The sequence below is a fragment of the Nomascus leucogenys genome, chromosome 1a, assembly GCF_006542625.1.
Source record: "Nomascus leucogenys isolate Asia chromosome 1a, Asia_NLE_v1, whole genome shotgun sequence".
NCBI classification, from domain to species: domain Eukaryota; kingdom Metazoa; phylum Chordata; class Mammalia; order Primates; family Hylobatidae; genus Nomascus; species Nomascus leucogenys.
Window position 1 is genome coordinate 74,989,470 of NC_044381.1, and position 19,355 is coordinate 75,008,824.

General features: G+C 42.8%; 1 protein-coding gene and 1 pseudogene across 1 annotated transcript in view; one reads left to right on the forward strand and one right to left on the reverse strand.

Annotated features, from left to right (window-relative positions):
- ARMH4 (armadillo like helical domain containing 4) overlaps positions 1 to 3,323 on the reverse strand; it is a 133,429-nt gene extending 130,106 nt beyond the window's left edge. The window contains exon 1 of the mRNA XM_030811209.1: positions 1,905 to 3,323. Coding sequence (XP_030667069.1) covers positions 1,905 to 3,270 — 1,366 coding nt within the window. The 5' untranslated portion in view covers positions 3,271 to 3,323. The remainder of the gene's footprint in view (positions 1 to 1,904) is intronic.
- Positions 3,324 to 5,151: 1,828 nt separating this feature from the next.
- On the forward strand, positions 5,152 to 5,567 carry LOC105739253 (annotated as a pseudogene).
- Positions 5,568 to 19,355: the final 13,788 nt, after the last annotated feature.

Sequence of the window (19,355 nt, forward strand, 5' to 3'; positions counted from 1 at the left end):
TGTAAATTCACTGAAAACATATTTATTGAGTTCCTACTATGTGCCAGGAATTGTGCTATGTGCTAGAAATTAAAAGAAGTGGCCTGTTAAAAGATTATAATTTGCTGAGGCAATTGTGACTAAGAACCATATTCAAAAACCAAAATAATCAGGAAATTACCAATTCCATTTTACTTTTTAGGCTATACTAACAGAAGCTAATACAAGTTTAGTACATAAGAATCATAGATTCAATTGTGCAGTGAACAATCTGGAGCTATATGACTTAATGCTCCAAAAATAAAAGTTCTATGAAGAACTGAAGTAAACCTCTTGCTCAGTCATATCTAAGGTCTTCATGGCCATGTGAACCCAACTCCATGTAAAAACCAACTTACAAGAAATTTTATGGAAGCTTCTATGAAAACTGAACAGCATACTGGGTCTTTCAGTCTTTAAATAAAAATGAATTCGACATGTAAAATTCAATCTTTCTTTTATCATTTATCAAGTGATCTTTCACCATTTTAATTCAATCTCAACACCTTATAAAACATATTACTGATTTGATATTTTCTATTAATTGGGCTACTTGGCTGAAGTAACACGTTGTACATGTTCCAAAACAATTTGGAATGAGCATGTATACATTACACTAAGCTTTTCCTTCCCAATGTTGTTATCTGTCCAACTACCCATAATAAGAAAACCATTATCCATCAACAACAAATAGAAGGCTCTCCAGCTTATAATATTCGCAGATGCAAAGGCCAAAAGAAAGTAGAAAATGCAGAACCAAGCAAGCAGATGATTTATCTTCCACCCTACCCCTTCCTTATTTCTAAATGTTTTCTTTTTAGGAAAACAAAGTTAGAAAATTCATATAGTTAATACTATGAGATAACTACAGTACTTACCTAAAGCTTTTTTTGTAAGAAATATAAGGGGTATGAGCATATTTTACAACAATGTGTATATAAGTATCCAACATTGTTTATTATAGTTTAAACATATAGCTAATTCTTTCACATTTTCTTGTATATTTATACATTTTCATAGTAAAATGCTTGAAAAATATTAGTCTAAAATAAAAATAACAGTATCGGGTTTTTCAACCTCAGAGCTATTAACATGTTGGCTGGGATAATTCTTTGTTATGGGGGGCTGTCGTACGTAGTCTAAGATATTTAACAATATCTTAGCACCCCTCAGTTCTAACAACTAAAAATGTCTCCAAACATTGCTAAATATCCCTTGGGGGAAGGGGAAAGCAAAACAAAACTATCCCCAGTTAAAGAACACCGGTCTATAGGCAGGATTTATATTTGGGTGTAATTTTTTTTTCTTTTTCTTTTTTGAGAGGGAGTTTCACTCTTGTCGCCCAGGCTGGAGTACAGTGGTGCAATCTTGGCTCACTGCAACCTCCGCCTCCCAGGTTAAAGCGATTCTCCTGCCTCAGCCTCCAAAGTAGCTGGGATTACAGGGACCTGCTACCACAGCCAGCTGATTTTTGTATTTTAGTAGAGATGGGGTTTCACCATGTTGGCCAGGCTGGTCTCGAACTCCTGACCTCAAGTGAGCCGCCTGCCTTGGCCTCCCAAAGTGCTGGGATTATAGGAATTGGGTGTAATTTTTATATAAAATAGATGATGTATGTGTATATGCTTCTGCTTTTCTTTTTATTTTTTAAATTTCATTTTTTTATTCTTTTTCAGAGAAGAGGTCTCACTATATCACCCAGGCTGGTCTCGAACTCCTGGGCTCAAGCAATCCTCACACCTCGGCCTCCCAAAATGCTGGGATTATAGGCATGAGCCACTGCACCTGGCCTGCTTTTCATTAAAACTTCAACCTATTTCTAAATTAAAAAAAAATGAAAGTTTCCAAATTAAACCAAAGCTTGTTTTTCTTTTTCCTTCTTTTACCTTTCATTGTATTTCCCAACAGTTGGTCCGCCTCAGACTCATATTCTGAGACAGAAACAGTGGTCTCTAAGAAAAACAGGGCATCGTTTTCCTTGGTGGATTCCGTGAAGTCTCCCGTACTTTGGAGCAAGTTCACAATGGAAACTTTCATGTCTTCGATCAGACTTGTGGGGGTAAAGGAACTTTGATCGGTGAAAGCAGGTGATCTCTCATTCCCATGCACTATTAGCAGGGCTGTGCCCGTGTGTGCTTCCCCTTCAGGCAGCCTCAGAGCCACCTCTGCAGCCTCTGTCCAAGGCTGGCCCCCTTCCATACCCTCATGGCTTACTTGTGCTGTCTGAGACATCTCCGTTCTCACCTGAGTCTCTTCATTGTCTCCAAGCTTGGGGGTCCTTATCTGGCTTACACTCTCTAATTTGGTGTCATCCCACTCATCACTTAAGGCAGAGGCAGCTGGAACAGATGTGCTGACACTCACTGTGACTTCTGGAGCTCCCAGCAGACTGTCAGTTTCTGGCTCAACACTCAGGGTGTCCTCGGAAGTTTCGAGTGGTTGCTTGGTGGCAGCAGCCTGGGTGTTATCAGCTGTCATCTGCAAAGGCTTCTCCTTATCAGGTGTGAGGCTTCCAGGTTCAGTGCCTGCTGTGGACTCAGCACCAGGAAAAGAAGTTGTCCTGTGGTCTGTGTCTGCTTCAAATTTCTCAGTCTTTGGATTGGTGGTTAGCATTTCTTTAGTATTCACATAGGATGAAGGTGAATGTCCCAAACCAACTCCTTCCTGACTTTCAGTTGCAAATGATTGATTATCCATATACTTCAGAAAACCTTTTGTGGTTTCTGTGGTCTCTTCTACAATGGGCTGAAAGTTAGTGCTTGTAAGGAGTTCCTCCTTTTCATCAATAGTCAGAGAAGGAGTCGCAGTGATAGCAATGGTTAGCATGGCCTTAGCAAGTCCACTTTCAGGAGATATTCTCTCTGGCTGGCTGGAACCAAATACTTCTTCAACTGTGAGGACACCTGACTCAGTAGCAGTGGAAACACCAGGGTGTTCAGTCTGCATGAGCCCAGCTTGTCCAGGCTGGGTTTCTTTGTTAATCGAGAATGCTTTATTTAATGATGTTGCCGATGGTTCTGCTGACACCATCACTGGATCTTCAGAGACCACCAGTTGGGGAGTCTGCTTTGAGGTAATGGAGGTATTTTCTAGGTCATCGGTGTTCATCTCATCGGACTGCCCTTTTTCCGCATGAACATGTGCTATCTCCCTCCTTTCTATTTTGGGGAAGGCCAGACATTGTGTGGCAACGTTGAAAAGTAGAAGGCTACAGAAAGCCAGACAAATGTGCAATACAATCGGTCCACTCATAGTGGAAGAGAAATGGCACGTACACTGGCAGAGTTGACAAGTCCAGTAATTGAATCCTGCAGAAAAATAAAGCGTATCAAACTGTCATATAAATACATGTTGTAAATAAATCTCTTTAAATTAAACCATAAGTAAAATAATCTCCTTGACTTTATAACACACAGAGATGGTAGGTAGGAGAGGATTGTTCTATTTCTTTGTACCTTTGAGACATGGATAACCCAGTTCATTTTTCCCTGCTGAATTTTGCAGATTTAACTTGAGGTTCCCTAGAAAAAGGTACACATAGTTCAAGTATTAAGTTCATTGTTTCTTAAATACCTACTTGAAATAATTTACCCTTGAAGTCACATTTGCAATATTCTCTCCAAATTCATCTATTAACCATGTAGTCAAATGACTGTAGAAATAGCAACATGTCCAAGAAATAAAAAGTAAGTCTTACACATTCATTCAAATAACTTTTTAAGTGTTGCCACAGTCTGAATGTTTGTAGCCCCCAGAATTCATGTGTTAAAACCTAATCAGCAACATGGTGGTATTAGGAAGTGAGGCCTTTGAGAAGTGATGACTTCATGAGGGCAGAACCCTCGTGAATGGGATTTGTGCCCTTATAAAAGAAACGCCAGGGCCAGGCACAGTGGCTCACACCTGTAATCCCAGCACTTTGGGAGGCCGACGTGGATGGATCATCTGAGGTCAGGAGTTAAGAGACCAGCCTGGCCAACATGGTGAAACCCCGTCTCTACTAAAAATACAAAAATTAGCTGGGAGTGAGTGTGGGCACCTGTAATCTCAGGTACTCAGGAGGCTGAGGCAAGAGAATCGCTTGAACCTGGAAGGCAGAGGTTGCAGTGAGTGAGATCATGCCATTGTACTACAGCCTAGGCAACAAGAGCAAACCTCCATCTCAAAAAAAAAAAAAAAAAAAAAGAGAGAGAGAGAGAGACCCCAGGCCAGGCATGGTGGCTCGCACCTGTAATCCCAGCACTTTAGGAGACCGAGACCAGCAGATCACTTGGGGTCAGGAGTTTGAGACCAGCCTGGCCAACATGGTGAAACCCCATCTCTAATAAAAATACAAAAATTAGCCAGGCCTGGTGGCACACACCTGTAATCCCAGCTGCTCGGGAGGCTGAGGCAGAAGAATTGCCTAAACCTGGGAGGTGGAGGTTGCAGTGAGCTGAGATCATGCCACTGCACTCCAGCCTGGACAGGAGACTGGTCCATCTCAAAAGTAAATAAATAAATAGGGCTGGGCGTGGTGGCTCACGCCTGTAATCCCAGCACTTTGGGAGACCAAGGCAAGCAGATCACCTGAGGTCAGGAGTTCGAGACCAGCCTGGCCAACATGGTGAAACCCCATCTCGACTAAAAATACAAAAAAATTAGCTGGGTGTGGTGGCAGGCGTCTGTAATCCCAGCTACTTGGGAGGCTGAGGAAGGAGAATCGCTTGAACCTGGGAGGCGGAGGTTGCAATGAGCTAAGATCATGCCATCACAGTCCAGCCTGGGCAACAAGAACGAAACTCTGTCTCAAAATAAAATAAAGAGAACCCCAAGAGCTCCCTGGCCCCTTCCACCATGTAGGACACAGCGAAAAGGTGCCTTCTATGAACCAGTAAGTGGGCCCTACCCAGACACCAAATCTACTGACACCTTGATCTTGGACTTCCCAGTCTCCAGAACCGTAAGAAATAAATTTCTATTGTTTATAAAAATCCAGTTTATTATACTTTGTTATAGCGGCCCAAATGGACTAAGAAAAATGGGGTTGAAAACACTAAATATCATCATTAAATGCTGAATACCAGTTACTTTTAAGAGTTTTTTAAAGTAAGTAAATAATTTTCAATGAAAATATGTCTTTTAGCTCTTTTTCTTCAGTGAGGCAGCCGGGCTGCAGACGCAGAGATGCAGATCTTCGTGAAGACTTTCACGGGCAAGACCATCACCCTTGAGGTCGAGCCCAGTGACACCATTTAGAATGTCAAAGCCAAAATTCAGGACAAGGAGGGTATCCCACCTGACCAGCAGCGTCTGATATTTGCTGGGGAACAGCTGGAGGATGGCCACACTCAGGCTACAACATCCAGAAAGAGTCCAACCTAAACCTGGTGCTGCGCCTGCGAGGTGGCATTACTGAGCCTTCCCTCTGCCAGCTCGTCCAGAAATACAACTGCGACAAGATGATCTGCTGCAAGTGCTATGCTTGCCTGCTCCCCCATGCTATCAACTGCTGCAAGAAGAAATGCGGCCACACCAACAACCTGTACCCCAAGAAGAAGGTCAAATAAGGCTCTTCCTTCCTCGAAGGGCAGCAGCCTTCCGCTCAGGACCCATGGCCCTGGAGCCTCAATAAAGTGTCCCTTTTGTTGATTGGAGCAGAAAAAAAAAAAAGAAAAAAGAAAAGGAAATATGTATTTTAAATGCTGAAATCATTTGTTATTCTCTGCAACAACTATAAAAATTACAGGCAAAACATGTTTCAAAATTTAAGGATTAGAAAAGGTTTAAGAGTTAAGCAAGGTTAATAGTTTCAGAAAAAAACTAAATATATTTTAAAATTAGCAATCTTTATTGAATACCCATTATTATAAGATAAAAAATTTATTGTAGTATTTGAAATAAACTACTCACATTTTCATTGCAACTAAAACTATATTAAAATTGTTAATTTTCCCCCAAATTTAAGGGTTTCAGTTCTTTTTTTAATCTATTTTGCTGAGTAGGGCCTTTTCTTTTCCCATCATCAGAAATTTCTCAGAGATGCTGCAAGTTTTCTAGAAAATTAAACCTTGAAACTAAAATTCTACAATAAAAACCTTGACTTTATAAAGTTTACATTTTATTCTTTCTTTTATGTCTAATCATTCAGTGATCTAAGTTAAGCAAATGATGTGCACATGTGAAATTTAGAAATTTATTTTCATAGGGCCTTCTTCCCTTAAGGAGTTTCAAAGCTTCCATGGGTTATCTCATTTAGGTCTTATAGGTCCTTTCAAGAAAGAAGAAAGGTAAAGTCCTTAGGACATGATCTACACTGCTGAAGACAAAAAGAAGCCTGAATTTTCCTTCCTTCTTCCTTTTTTTGTTTTTCTTTTCTTTTCTTTTTGAGACAGAGTTTCACCCTGACACCCAGGCTGGAATGCAGTGCGAGTCAGCTCACTGCAACCTCCGCCTCTCGAGTTCTTATGCCTCAGCCTCCCGAATAGCTGGGACTACAGGCGTGCACCACCACACCCGGCTAATTTTTGTATTTTTATTAGAGACGGGGTTTCACCATGTTGGCCAGACTGGTCTTGAACTCCTGACTTCAAGTTATCCACCTGCCTCAGCCTCCCAAAGTGCTGAAATTACAGGCGTGAGCTCCCCTCCCCTTCCCTTCCCTTTCTTCTCTTTTTTTCTTTCCCCAGGCTGGACTTGAACTCCTGGGCTCAAGCAATCCTCCTGCATCAAGCTCCTAAGTAGGTAGGACTACAGGCACACACCACCACACGGCACAAGAAGACTGACTTTTTCTACGTGAGAAAAAAGGAATCCATGGATTTAGAGCTAAGGCTTCCTGCCAACTACCACCACCACATGAGTGTACCATCTTGGAAATGGGTCCAGCAGCCCCAGTCAACCCTTCAGATGACTGCACCCCTGGCTGACATCTTGACTACACCTTCTTGAAAGACTTTGTGCCAGAACCACGCACCTAAGTTACTCCCAAATTCATGATGCATAGAACTGGTATAAAATAACAAGTATTTATTGTTATTTCAAGCCACTAAGCTACAGGGTAATTTGTTACACAGAAATCTTGAGTCCACGATGCTTCAGGGAAATACAGGAATGGAATGACAGCACAAGTACAATAGTGTCATGTGCAGAAAAGAAACAGCATATCAGGGATTACAAATTTAGCTGAAGAAAATTGAAGCCAGAGATGACTAGAAGAAACATAAGTCCCCAAACAATCTGCAAGGATAATGAGACGGGTGCTAAGTTTCCCCATATGCAGATGGGGGTTTGAAACAAACATATCTGAATATTAAATTACATACTGGTAGCTAGCATTGTTTTTGTTTGTTTGTATGTTTATTTTTGAGATGGAGTCTCACTCTGTTGCCCAGGCTGGAGTGCACTGATGCCATCTCGGCTTGCTGCAACCTCCATCACCCAGGTTCAAGTGATTCTCCTGCCTCAGTCTCCCAAATAGGTGGGATTACAGGTGCCCACTACCACGCCTGGCTAATTTTTGTATTTTTAATAGAGACAAGGTTTCATCATGTTGGCCAGGTTGGTCTCGAACTTCTGACCCCAAGTGATCCACCTGCCTCAACCTCCCAGAGTGCTAGGATTACAGGCATGAGCCACCGTGCCCATCTTTTTTTTTTTTTTTTTTTTTTTGAGACAGAGTCTTGCTCTGTCACCCAGGTTGGAGTTTGAGAGTGCAATCTCAGCTCACTGCTCCCTCCACCTTCCGGGTTGAAGTGATTCTCCTGCCTCAACTTCCTAAGTAGCAGGATTACAGGTGCCTGCCACCAGACCCAGCTAATTTTGTATTTTTAGTAGAGACAGGGTTTCACCATGTTGGCCAGGCTGATCTAGAACTCCTGACCTCAAGTGATCCAGCCATCTCAGCTTCCCAAAGTGCTGGGATTACAGGAGTGAGCCACCACACCTGGCCACATAGTTGTTTTTAAAAAAGAGAAAATGGCAAAGATATTTGATAAAGAGGAAATAGCATGTGCCACAGCATGTCAACATTCTGGACATTAGTTATCACTGTACTTTAGATGAGCCAGGATGCACTGTAGTTCATAGCCAGGTAACACATCACTGAATTTGGCTTGATGCCTCTATTTGCCTTCCTTAAAACAAAAACATAATTAAGGGGCCAGGTGCAGTGGCTCATACCTGTAGTCCCAATACTTTGGGAGGCCAAGGCAGGAGGATCAACTGAGCCCAGGAGTTTGAGACCAGCCTGAGCAACATGGCAAAGCTCATCTCTACAAAATTAGCCAGGCACATGCCAATAGTCCTAGTTACTCAGGAGGCTGAGGTGGGAGAATCACTTGAGCTCAGGAAGTCAAGGCTGCAGTGAGCCATGATCATACCACTGCACTCCATTCTGGGCGACAGAGAAAAGATCCTGTCTCAAAAACAGACAGACAACAACAACAACAAAAAAAACATATGAGGCCTGGTGCGGTGGCTCACGCCTGTAATCCCAGCACTTTGGGAGGCCGAGGTAGGTGGATCATGAGGCCAGGAGATTGAGACCATCCTGGCTAACACAGTGAAACCCCACCTCCACTAAAAATACAAAAAAATTAGTCAGGCATGGTGGCAGGTGCCTGTAATCCCAGCTACTCGGGAGGCTCAGGCAGGACAATGGCATGAACCTGGGAGGCTGAGCTTGCAGTGAGCCGAGATTGCGCCACTGCACTCCAGCCTGGGCGGCAGAACAAGACTCCATCTCAAAAAAAAAAAAAAAAAAAAAAAAGATAGCTGTGAAACAAGAGAATTGACAGTCAATGAAATTACACCTTTGGATTTCTGTTCAGACAAATTGATCCACTAAATTCTATCTATATAGTTGAACAGTCATAAAAGCTATAGAACTCTGTGGTTCATTTCTGATCTGTTCAGATAGCTGCCCATTCCTAAACAAATACTTTTTCTATTCAGTGAAATCTTACTAAATGTGTGGCCTAAAACCTTGGCCCACATGATCCCATACTTCTGAATAAAAATCTGAAAACCCCAGGCCATCATGAATGGTAATAGAGTTTAGAGGGACTTGGGCTGGCATCAGAAAAATTATTCCTGAATCTTAGCTTTATTGATGTTAAAACATGCTATATGATACTGAGCAAGTAGCCTCAGTTTCTCCTTTGACAAAATGAGGAATTAAAATAATCATTGAAATCCCTTCTTCATCCATGATTTTATTCTCATACCTCACCTATATGACATAAAATAAAAATACAAATATTTCTATATTCCTATAATGTTACCATCAAGTAGGAAAGGCACTCACATGGTGGAGCAGATGCTTTATGTGCTATGTGTATGTTCTGGAGTCATGTGGACTGAGAGAAAAATTTTACAAACAAATCAGATCAAGGGAAGAAGGGATAAATAATAAAGACTTAATACAGCCCCACTGCCTTTCCAAAACATAATTTTCCTTCAAAATTTTATTTTCATCTGTATCTTGGGTTTTAGAATTTTTGTGTGAAGGGAATTCTGCTATTGCTCCAAAAGACTTTCCTTCTGTGATTGTCAGCCACCTGCTTTCTAAATTCAATTACAACAGAAAGAGTGGGGGTGAACCGCAAGCCTTTGCTTTTTTTCCCCCTTTTCATAGGCATTGATGAAAGCTTTTTCTATGTCCGTGTATTGAGGCCATATGTTCCCTCTCCCCACTATTGAAAGCAACGACTGTACGTTAAAAGGAAAAAAGACAACCTGTAAGAATAATAATAGAAAACACGTCTGGAACTCAGATAAACTGATAGATGACCTTCAAATTCCAGGATTTTCTCCATCTTTCAAAGCCCAGTATAGGTTCATGTAGTCACTCCCATTAGTCTAATGTCCCACAGTGGGAGTTACATGATGCTCAAGAATAAACGAGAAGACGTTGTCAGTTCGACAATACTTCTAAACCTAAATAACCATCTGCAACCATATTTTGAAGGCTATGAGCCTTTTCCTTTTTCCTCAACACTGTATCCCCTTCCTGGCAATGTGCCTGGCACAGAAGAAATGCTCAGTAAATATTGGCTGAACAAACAGATGAATGTCTATAGCCCACTTTGCTGGGAGAAGTGGAAGGAGGAGAGATTCCATTGCATATTAGAATTCTGTGTCTTAATTATCTTCAATTAACTCAATCATAAGAATATTTAACAAACAAACAAAAAGAACATTCCTCTTACTTTTCCCTTCCACTGCGTATTTGGATGCTGCTTTCTTTTCACTGTATCTCTCTATGCAAATTAATTCAGATAAATAAGCTCTAACCAAATTACCACCTGATGTTGGATATCAGCTTTGAATAGCTTAAAAAGCATCTCCTTCAGAGCAGGTCAGTAGCACTTTGTCTATCATTTGCTATCAAGGTATCTATCCTAATAGCTTGGCAGTCTTTTGAACAATTTATTGCATTTCTTCCACCACTGAGCAAGATAAGCTGTTCTGTCAGGCATTATCTTTGACAATCTTACATAGCTACAGTCCAGAATCGGTTTCTTTGTCAAGCCTAGGCGTATTCAAGTTTCAAAGACAAATGAAAGGCAACATAAAAAATACCAGCCTTGGCCATCTGGTTAGACTTAATCAGATTTTGTAAGCACTTGGTCAATATTTTTTCCAACTAAAATGAATATTGCTATTTCAGTATGTTACCAAAATGAAGATACAAAAGGGAAACCAATATGTTAAATCATTCTCACCAGTGATGAAGCTACTATTTCCATTGTCAACTGAGTTTCATATATAATATTAAGGCACGATGAGCATCGCCCCAAGAGTGCTCAAGACACGGGAGGGCTGTAGAGTGTGCCAAGAAACTGGTGACAGTTCGCTTTATATTTTCCTTTTCTTATGATATACACAAAAACTACAGAGAGCTGCTGTGGGGTAGGTGAAGAAAGCTACCTCATCTTGGCTTTTCATTGTCAACTGGAAGTTATTTTGATGACACTTCAAACACAACCATCTTCATCTGAACTTTGGTGACCACCTTGAACTCTTCTCTCCTTTACATTCTAGATTCACAACTGCTGTGGATCCTCCTGTCATAATCTCTTTTGGAATTGTAACTTCTGATCACCTCATTGGATAGTTATTATTTTAAATGCCTCTTAATTGATGACCTTGTCTAGGCTCTCTCCTCTCCAATCTATTTTATACAATCCAGTTGGGTTTTTTTTTTTTTTTTTTTTTTTGATAAGAAGTCTCACTCTGTCTCCAGGCTGGAGTGCAGTGGCGAGATCTCAGCTCACAGCAACCTCCTCCTCCCAGGTTCATGCGATTCTCCTGCCTCAGCCTCCTGAGTAGCTGGGACCACAGGCGCACGCCACCACGCCCAGCTAACTTTTGTGTTTTTAGTAGAGACGGGGTTTCACCATGTTGGCCAGGATAGTCTCAATCTCTTGACCTCATGATCCACCCACCTCAGCCTCCCAAATTGCTGGGATTATAGGTGTGAGCCACTGCACCCAGCTGGTTTATTCTTAAGACTAAAAATTGCAATAATCAATCAAAGACAGCTACCACTTAGGAGCTGCTATGTGCCAAGCATTCTAAGTGCCCAGTGGAAATTATCTTATTTAATCCTTACAACAACCTAATGAGGTAGATACTGTCGTTATCCCACTTTTTAAATGAGGAAAACAACAGGCCGGTAGAGGATAAGTAACTTGCCTGACGGATAGTATCTGTTTTTGATCTTTTGGATTCTGTCAGAATTCAACGTCCCTACCTTTGCCACACAACTCTCTGCTTTCCCAAAACACAGCATATAATGTCCCCAAATATACAATTGCCAAAGTCCATATCTGATAATGCAACCCCACACCACTGGTCCCCAGTATAAACACCATCACCAGTCACATACATAGCACTTTTATGTGCCATACTCATCTCAAGCTCCTAAGTTGTTTTTTTTTTGTTTGTTTTGTTTTATTTTCGAAACGGAGTCTTGCTCTGTCGCCCAGGCTACAGTGCAGTGGCACGATCTCGGCTCACCACAACCTCCACCTCCCAGGTTCAAGCAATTCTCCTGCCTCAGCCTCCCGAGTAGCTAGGATAACAGGCACGTGCCACCACACCCGGCTAATTTTTGTATTCTTAGTAGAAATGGGGTTTCACCATGTTGGACAGGCTGGTCTCGAACTCTTGGCTTCATGATCCACCCACCTCAGCCTCCCAAAGTGTTGGGATTACAGGCGTGAGCCACCGTGCTCAGGTCCGAGGCTCCCAAGTTTTGAGAATGACACTGTACGACCCATGGTTCCCTACCCAGGTATCCAAACCCTGGCCTCCCAGGTCACATCCCATTCTGGCCCATTCTTTCCCCACCCTTCTCCTAGCTCCTGTAGCCTGAATTGTCATGTAAGTCTCAGCAGCTCAAATGAGATTATGTTATTTGCATACAAACACTATTCTTTACCATTCCTTTGTTTGCCACATAATTAGTAATAAGGGTAGGCACAAAGAGGAGAGATTCCATAAATATTTGTTGGCATGATGTGAATATAAATAACCATTTAAGAATGTGAAAAAGAATGTTTCGAGTCCTTATTTTGTACTGTAAGATTTTTTTAATGACATTTCATGGTCTAACCATGTCTAATTGTATGTTTTATTCAATACCTAGACAATTTTGGCTACTTATTTAATGTGTCACTCTAACAATAACAATAACTTATGTGTTCTCATTTCTGCTATATTTTAAGGTTTCAGAGATTACACACACACACACACACACACACACACACACACACATACAACAGACCAACAGTTACAGGTAACAAGTCTCACAGCTTCAGGTCAACATGCTTGCCAAATACCATCTCACCTTTTGAAATACAATTAGTGATTCTCTGATGAGGGGGAAAGTGTCTTAATAATCTTTGTGTCTTAATAATCTTTCCATTTTTTGTCTTAACAATCTTTCCACTTTGTCCTTTTCATGACCATTCCTCAATGATTAATTTATCATTGTCTTACTTTTTCTTTTTTTAAATCCTTAAGGCTGTTACTGCCAACACTATCTTATTGCCAATACTATTGTATTTATCTAAAGCTGAGCTTATAAAGACTCTCACTCTATTAACCCAGCTGTGGCAAATGGCATTAAGGTACCATCTTTCTGATTCACTGTGCTACTGACAATCATCACTGGTCTGTTATATTGGCTTTAGGATCTGGGCTGCAGCTATACTTCACCATAAATTAAATAGCTGAATGACAGACAATCCTTTCAGCAGCATGTTCCATCACAATGGAAGGAGGGAGAAGGAGTAAGTAACCACAAAGAAAAGCATGGTCCCCCAGGAGGAAAGCAGCCCCAGAGCTGGCAGTGAAGAGGGTAAGTAGGCTGGGGTCAAAATAGCTACTCTGGAAACTAAATACCAGTAAAAAGTACTTTACCATCCCTGAAGACCACACCTAAGTTCTACATACTGAGCCCACAAGCTTTAGTCTCTACAAATCAGTGATGTAGACAAATGAAGATATCCATGCTTATCACCCCTAGCACATCATCTCATCCCTAGTAAAAGGAGACAGACTTGAAGATTTAAAAACAGGCTTCTTTGAGTTCCAGTTCTACCTTAGGCAAATCACTGAAACTCAGTTTTCTTGTTGCAAAGTAGAAATAACAATGCTTGTTATATTTTTTCGAAGAGTGCGGAACGCACACAAAAGCGATAACAGACATAAAAACAGTTTGAAAAAAAAGTAAAGTATCATGCAATATAAGACATACTAGCAAGCTACTGACATGCATTCCCGTCAAATACAGAAATGTGAGCAATTTGAAGCATCCGTAACATCAGCCACAAATGGAGTAGCATTTTTTTCCCCAAGGTATTTTCATGGAGCTTCCCCTTTCAGCTTTATCATGTAGACAATGTGACCTGAGAGGCTTCTGCTGTCTGCAGAATCCTATCCTGATGAATCTTGATCAACAAGCTCTTCTCCATGCATCAGACAGTTTATTTCAGTGACCCAATTGGACACTTCATTTCTGGTTTTTGTGGTACACAAATGTAGCCATTTGCTTGGCTAGATCTCTAAGTAGTTGACATTTAAAGGGAAGCTGAAACTAGCTTCAGATACTTTTCTTATAATCACCAAGTAAACACAATATGGAAAAATAAGATTGACCTCACATCTTACTTAGGGAATGAGTTTTCATTTTACAAAAATTAAAACCAGTTTCCCTCTGAATAGACAGTTTCCCTATGTGAGAATTTTTTTAAGTTCAATTAACAAAAATACAATTCCATACACAACTTTTCAGACAAACATCTACAGAATAAAGGGTAAAGGACATCTTTAGTTGGAGAGTGGACATTTTCCATAACAGATAAACCCGTTTTCCTCATTTTGATTCTATACTTATATTTAGCATCAAACCATTTCTGTAATACCAAGTTATAATATTGTAAAGGTCTGGCAGGAAACTCCGGAATATATAGTAAGAAGCCTCCCATGAAAACAAAGACAAATTCACATCTCTCTAATTGGCTCCGTTGCTGTAGCTACCTTAGACTTGGTGAGCCTTGGGAGTTTTTATGAATAAACTCAACCAATATCAAATCTGTCTGCTGCACAAGTGCTTGGTTCATTATTATGACAAATACAAAAAATACCACTTTATTCATAAGAGCAAGTCAGAGTACCTTTAAACCTCTGTGTGTAAAAGAAGCAATGTTCTGATGCTGCGAAACCTTACCCGGTTGTGTGTTTCAATAGATGCTGCTGTGGGGTTCTACTGGCATGTGTGCCAAAGTCAGTCAATGACTGTAGATGCTTGGCTAAAAGGAGACTCCTTGGAGCCCAACAGCATCACTTGTGATCAAGGAAATATACCAAAAAAAGAGCAGGCATGTGAATCCTGACCACTCAAGAATTTTTGCCCTTTGGAGAAGAGATCCTTCAGAACTCTAGGGATGGTTTTGTGAACCACATCCCACTCCCCCTCAAGTTTCAAACTAAAACTTCCAAAGAAAGAAGGCAGACACTTTAAAGCAGCCATCTCTCCTCTCTTCCACATCAGTTCTGCACTGAAATTGGATGCCAAGTGCTAGGCGGATCCTCGGGATCACCTGGGAAAGACAAGGATTTCTCATCTTTGAGAACCCAAACTCTTAAGGGTCCTGTTTTGTTCGCTCCTGCTTGCCTCCTCGCCAGCCAAGGTTCTACATGTTTGGAATCTACACAAGTCAGATTCTGTCAGTGACCAAGAGGCACATGAGACATTTGGGCACCTCCGGCAGCACCTCCCAACTATTCCGGAGTCTCAAGCAGAGCCTTGCCTCCCCCAGGTCTAACCCGCAGACCCTCTTTCTAATTAAGTGACCTTTCCAAGGAGCGTCCCCCAGCCGCGTCCTGGGGGACGAGTCAGGCGCTGAGCAAGGAGGCTCGACATCTCTGCGCTAAACACACAACTGTTTGTTTTCTGCAAAGTGGCAGGACATATTTCGGTGGTGATCGCAGCAACGATTCGCTCCTCGATTGTTGGGCTCTGAGTGGCACTGGGGACACTGCGATCGACGGTTTGAAAGGAGTAAACCGTTGTTTTCGGGAACTTCTCTCCCACTGCTGTGGGATTGCGAGCGGAGGGAGAAAGAGAAAGAAAAGCCCACACAAAAGCCGCCAGCCTTGCAAGCTCCGCCAGCACAAAGGCCGGCTTGCTGGTGCGGAGCTGGGAGGCTGGGCTGGAGCGAGGAGTGCGGTGAGTCCTCCGAGGCCTGCGCGCCGCGCCCAGCGCGCCCGGAGCTGCCCCCGCGCACCCCGCACCTGGGCACCGCGCTCCGGAGGCGGCTTGGGGCGCACGCCTGGCGCACCCAGGGCTGCAACGCTCCCGAGACTGTTACGCTCCCGGGGCGACCCCACGCCACTGAGGCTCCGGTTCCGTCCCTGCCCCGGCGCCACGTCTGCAGCCGCGGCCGCCCAAGTGGCCGGAGCCGGGCCCGTCCTCACCTGTGCGCCTTCAGCTGAGCAGCGCGCGGAGGACAGAGGCAGCGGCGGCGCGGGCGCTCGGCATCCCCGCGGCGGGCCCTGCGGCGGCGGCGGCAGCGGCGGCGACTCCCTCCGCTGTCTGGGACGCTAGGGGGAGGGCGCTTCGCTGTGTTGCTTATTCATAAGGCCGCGGCTACGGCCGGGGATTGGGCGGTGAGTAGGTGTGCCCGCCCCGGCTCTGCTGGCACTGACAGCCGACGCTGTTGCCCACGCCCCTCGGCGCCCACTTCCCCGCCTCCGCTCTCCCGCGGGGGCGGCTTCTGCTGGAGTCCCGGCACCTGGACCCCTCCGAGATCCAGTGCTCCGCTTCCCCTCTTTACAGCCGGAGCTTCTGAGGCAGCTCACCCTCCCTACCTACGCAGAAGAGACCAGGGCACCCGTTTACACAAGAAAAACCTCAGTTTTGCTAGTCTTTGGTTCAGGCAAGGAGCGCAAATCTGAGACTGCAGTGTTCCTTGTGGAAACTGTGGACGGCTTGGCGGTGCCCTTAAGTAGGACCCTTAAAGTAACTCTACACAGAATGTCCCTTCTCAATCCCTCGGAGAAGTTGCAAACTAGTGCTAGTCACAAGTAAGGTTTATTGAGCCCTTACTCCTGCCAGGCACAAGAGTAGATGTTTTGCCCATTACTTTACCTGCTTAATCTGCACAATAGAAGGGTAGATATTGTAGTTCTCATTTACCAGGGTAGGAGGTTAAGGCTAAGGGCTGTGTAACTTGTCCAAGGTTATCCGGCTCGCGTGGCCACCGGGAATTTGTGTCCTCCATTCTTGAGCCTCTCAAGGACTGTTTTCTTTTTCTGTTACTTCTAATTGTGTGGAAAGAGGTGTCGGAATCTAAAGGCCCATTCCGGAGCAACCTCCCCAACCCAGCATTTTACATTTGCAGCGCACTCTTCACATTTGTCCCCTATTGTACTTATTAACTCCCTTCTTCGTAATATCTTAGTCCCCTTTTGTAGTTAATTATAAACACCTTGAAGTCAGAGCAAAAGCTGGCTCACATTTGACCCCCACACCTAGCACAATGCACAGGTATGTACTGGTTTCTGTTTGTTTGTTTGTTTGTTTGTTTGTTGTTTTTGAGACAGGATCTCACTGTCTCGTCCAGGCTGGAGTGCAGTGGCGCCATCATGGCTCACTGCAGCCTCGACCTCCTCCTAGGACCTCAAGCCATCCCCCACCTCAGCCTCCTAAGTAGCTGGGACCACAGTCATGCAGCACCACGACTGGCTAATTTATTATTATTATTATTATTATTGGTAGAGATGGGGTCTCCCTATCTTGCCCTGTCTAGTTTCAAACTCCTGGACTCAAGCGATCCTCCTGCCTCAGTCTGCCAAAGTGTTTGAATTACAGACGTGAGCCACGGTGCCCAGCGGGTATGCACTGTTACCCATTCCACCTCCCTTTAGAAATTATTATCTATGTATAATCATGCATTGATTAATTAGGGGAATACATTCTGAGAAATGTATCCTTAGGCAATTTTGTTGTTATGCAAGCATAATAGTACACTTACATAAACCTAGATGGCATAGCCTACTACGTACCAAGGCTATATGGTATAGCCTATTGCTCCTAGGCTACAAGCCTGTACAGCATGTTACTGTACTCAGTACTGTAGGCAGTCGTAACACATGGTATTTCTATATCTAAACATTGAAACAATAGAGTAAAAATACAGTATAAAAGATAAAAAATGGTGCATTTGTATAGAGCACTTACCATAAATGGAGCTTATAGGACTGGAAGTTACTCTGGGTGAGTCAATGAATGATGAGTGAGAATATGAAGACCTAGGACATAACTGTACACTACTGTAATGTACATAACCGTACACTACTGACATAACTGTACGCTATTGTACATAAGTGTACACTACTGTAGTTATGTAGGATATAACTGTATACTACACTACTACTGTAGTGTAAATAATGTACACTTAGGCTGTACTGTAGACAAAAACATTTTTTCTTAATAATAAATTAACCTTAGCTTAACATAATTTTTTACTTTATAAACCTAATTTTTTTTAACTTTTGACTCTTTTTTTTTTTGAAACAGGGTCTCACTCTGTCACCCAGGCTGGAGTCCAGTGGTACAATCACAGTTCACTGCAGCCTGAATCTCCTAACCTCAAGCAATCCTCCTGCCTCAGCCTCCCCAGTAGTTGGGACTACGGGCACATCCCACCACGGCTGGGTAACTTTTGACTCTTTTGTAATAACACAGCTTAAAACACAAACATATTGTACAGCTGTTCAAAAATATTGCATTTCTTTATTTCCTTATTCTATAAGCCTTTTTCTATTTAAAAAACAAAATTTTAAAAGGCCAGGCACAGTAGGTCACGCCTGTAATACCAGCACTTTGGTAGGCTGAGGCGGGTGGATCACCTGAAGTCAGGAGTTCGAGACCAACCTGGCCAACATTGCAAAACTTTGTCTCTGCTAAAAATACAAAAATTAGCCAGACATGGTGGTGTTCGCCTGTAATCCCAGCTATTAGGGGGGTTGAGGCAGGAGGATCGCTTGAACCTGGGAAGCAGAGGTTGCAGTAAGCCAAGATCATACCACTGCACTCCAGCCTGGGCAACAGGGCGAGACTCTGTCTCAAAAAAAAAAAAAAGTTTAAACTTTTTGGTTAAAAAAACAGAAACACACACATTAGCCTGGGCCCATAAAGAGTCAGGATCATTATTACCATCTTTCACCTCCACATCTTGTCCCGCTTCAGGGGCTGTAACACACATAGAACAGTCATCTCCTGTGATAACAAGGCCTTCTTCTGCAATACCTGCTGAAGGACCTGCCTGATGCTGTTTTACAGTTAACGTTTTTATATACAAGTAGAAGTAGTACACTCTAATGATAAAAAGTATAGTGCAGTAAATACCTAAGCCAGAGCAACATAGACATTTATTATTATCAAGTATATACTGTACATTATTGTATGTGCTGTAATTTGATATGACCGGCAGTGTGGTAGGTTTGTTTACACCAGCATCACCACACAAAGGAGAATAATGCATTATGTTGCATCGCGCTAGGATATTCCGATGGCTACCATGTCACTAAGTGATAGAAACTTTTCAGCTCCATCATGATCTTATGGGACCATCATTTTATATGCAGTTTGTGGTTGACTGAAACACTGTTATGGGTACATGAGGTACTTCCAGAATGTGATTGGATTGAATTGAATCTATGAAGTTTGTTTTTAGACAGGGTCATGCTCTATGTCAGTCAAGCTGGAATTCAGTGGCCCAATCGCTGCTCATTGCAGCCTCGACTTCCCCAGGCTTAAGCAATCCTCCCACCTCAGCCTC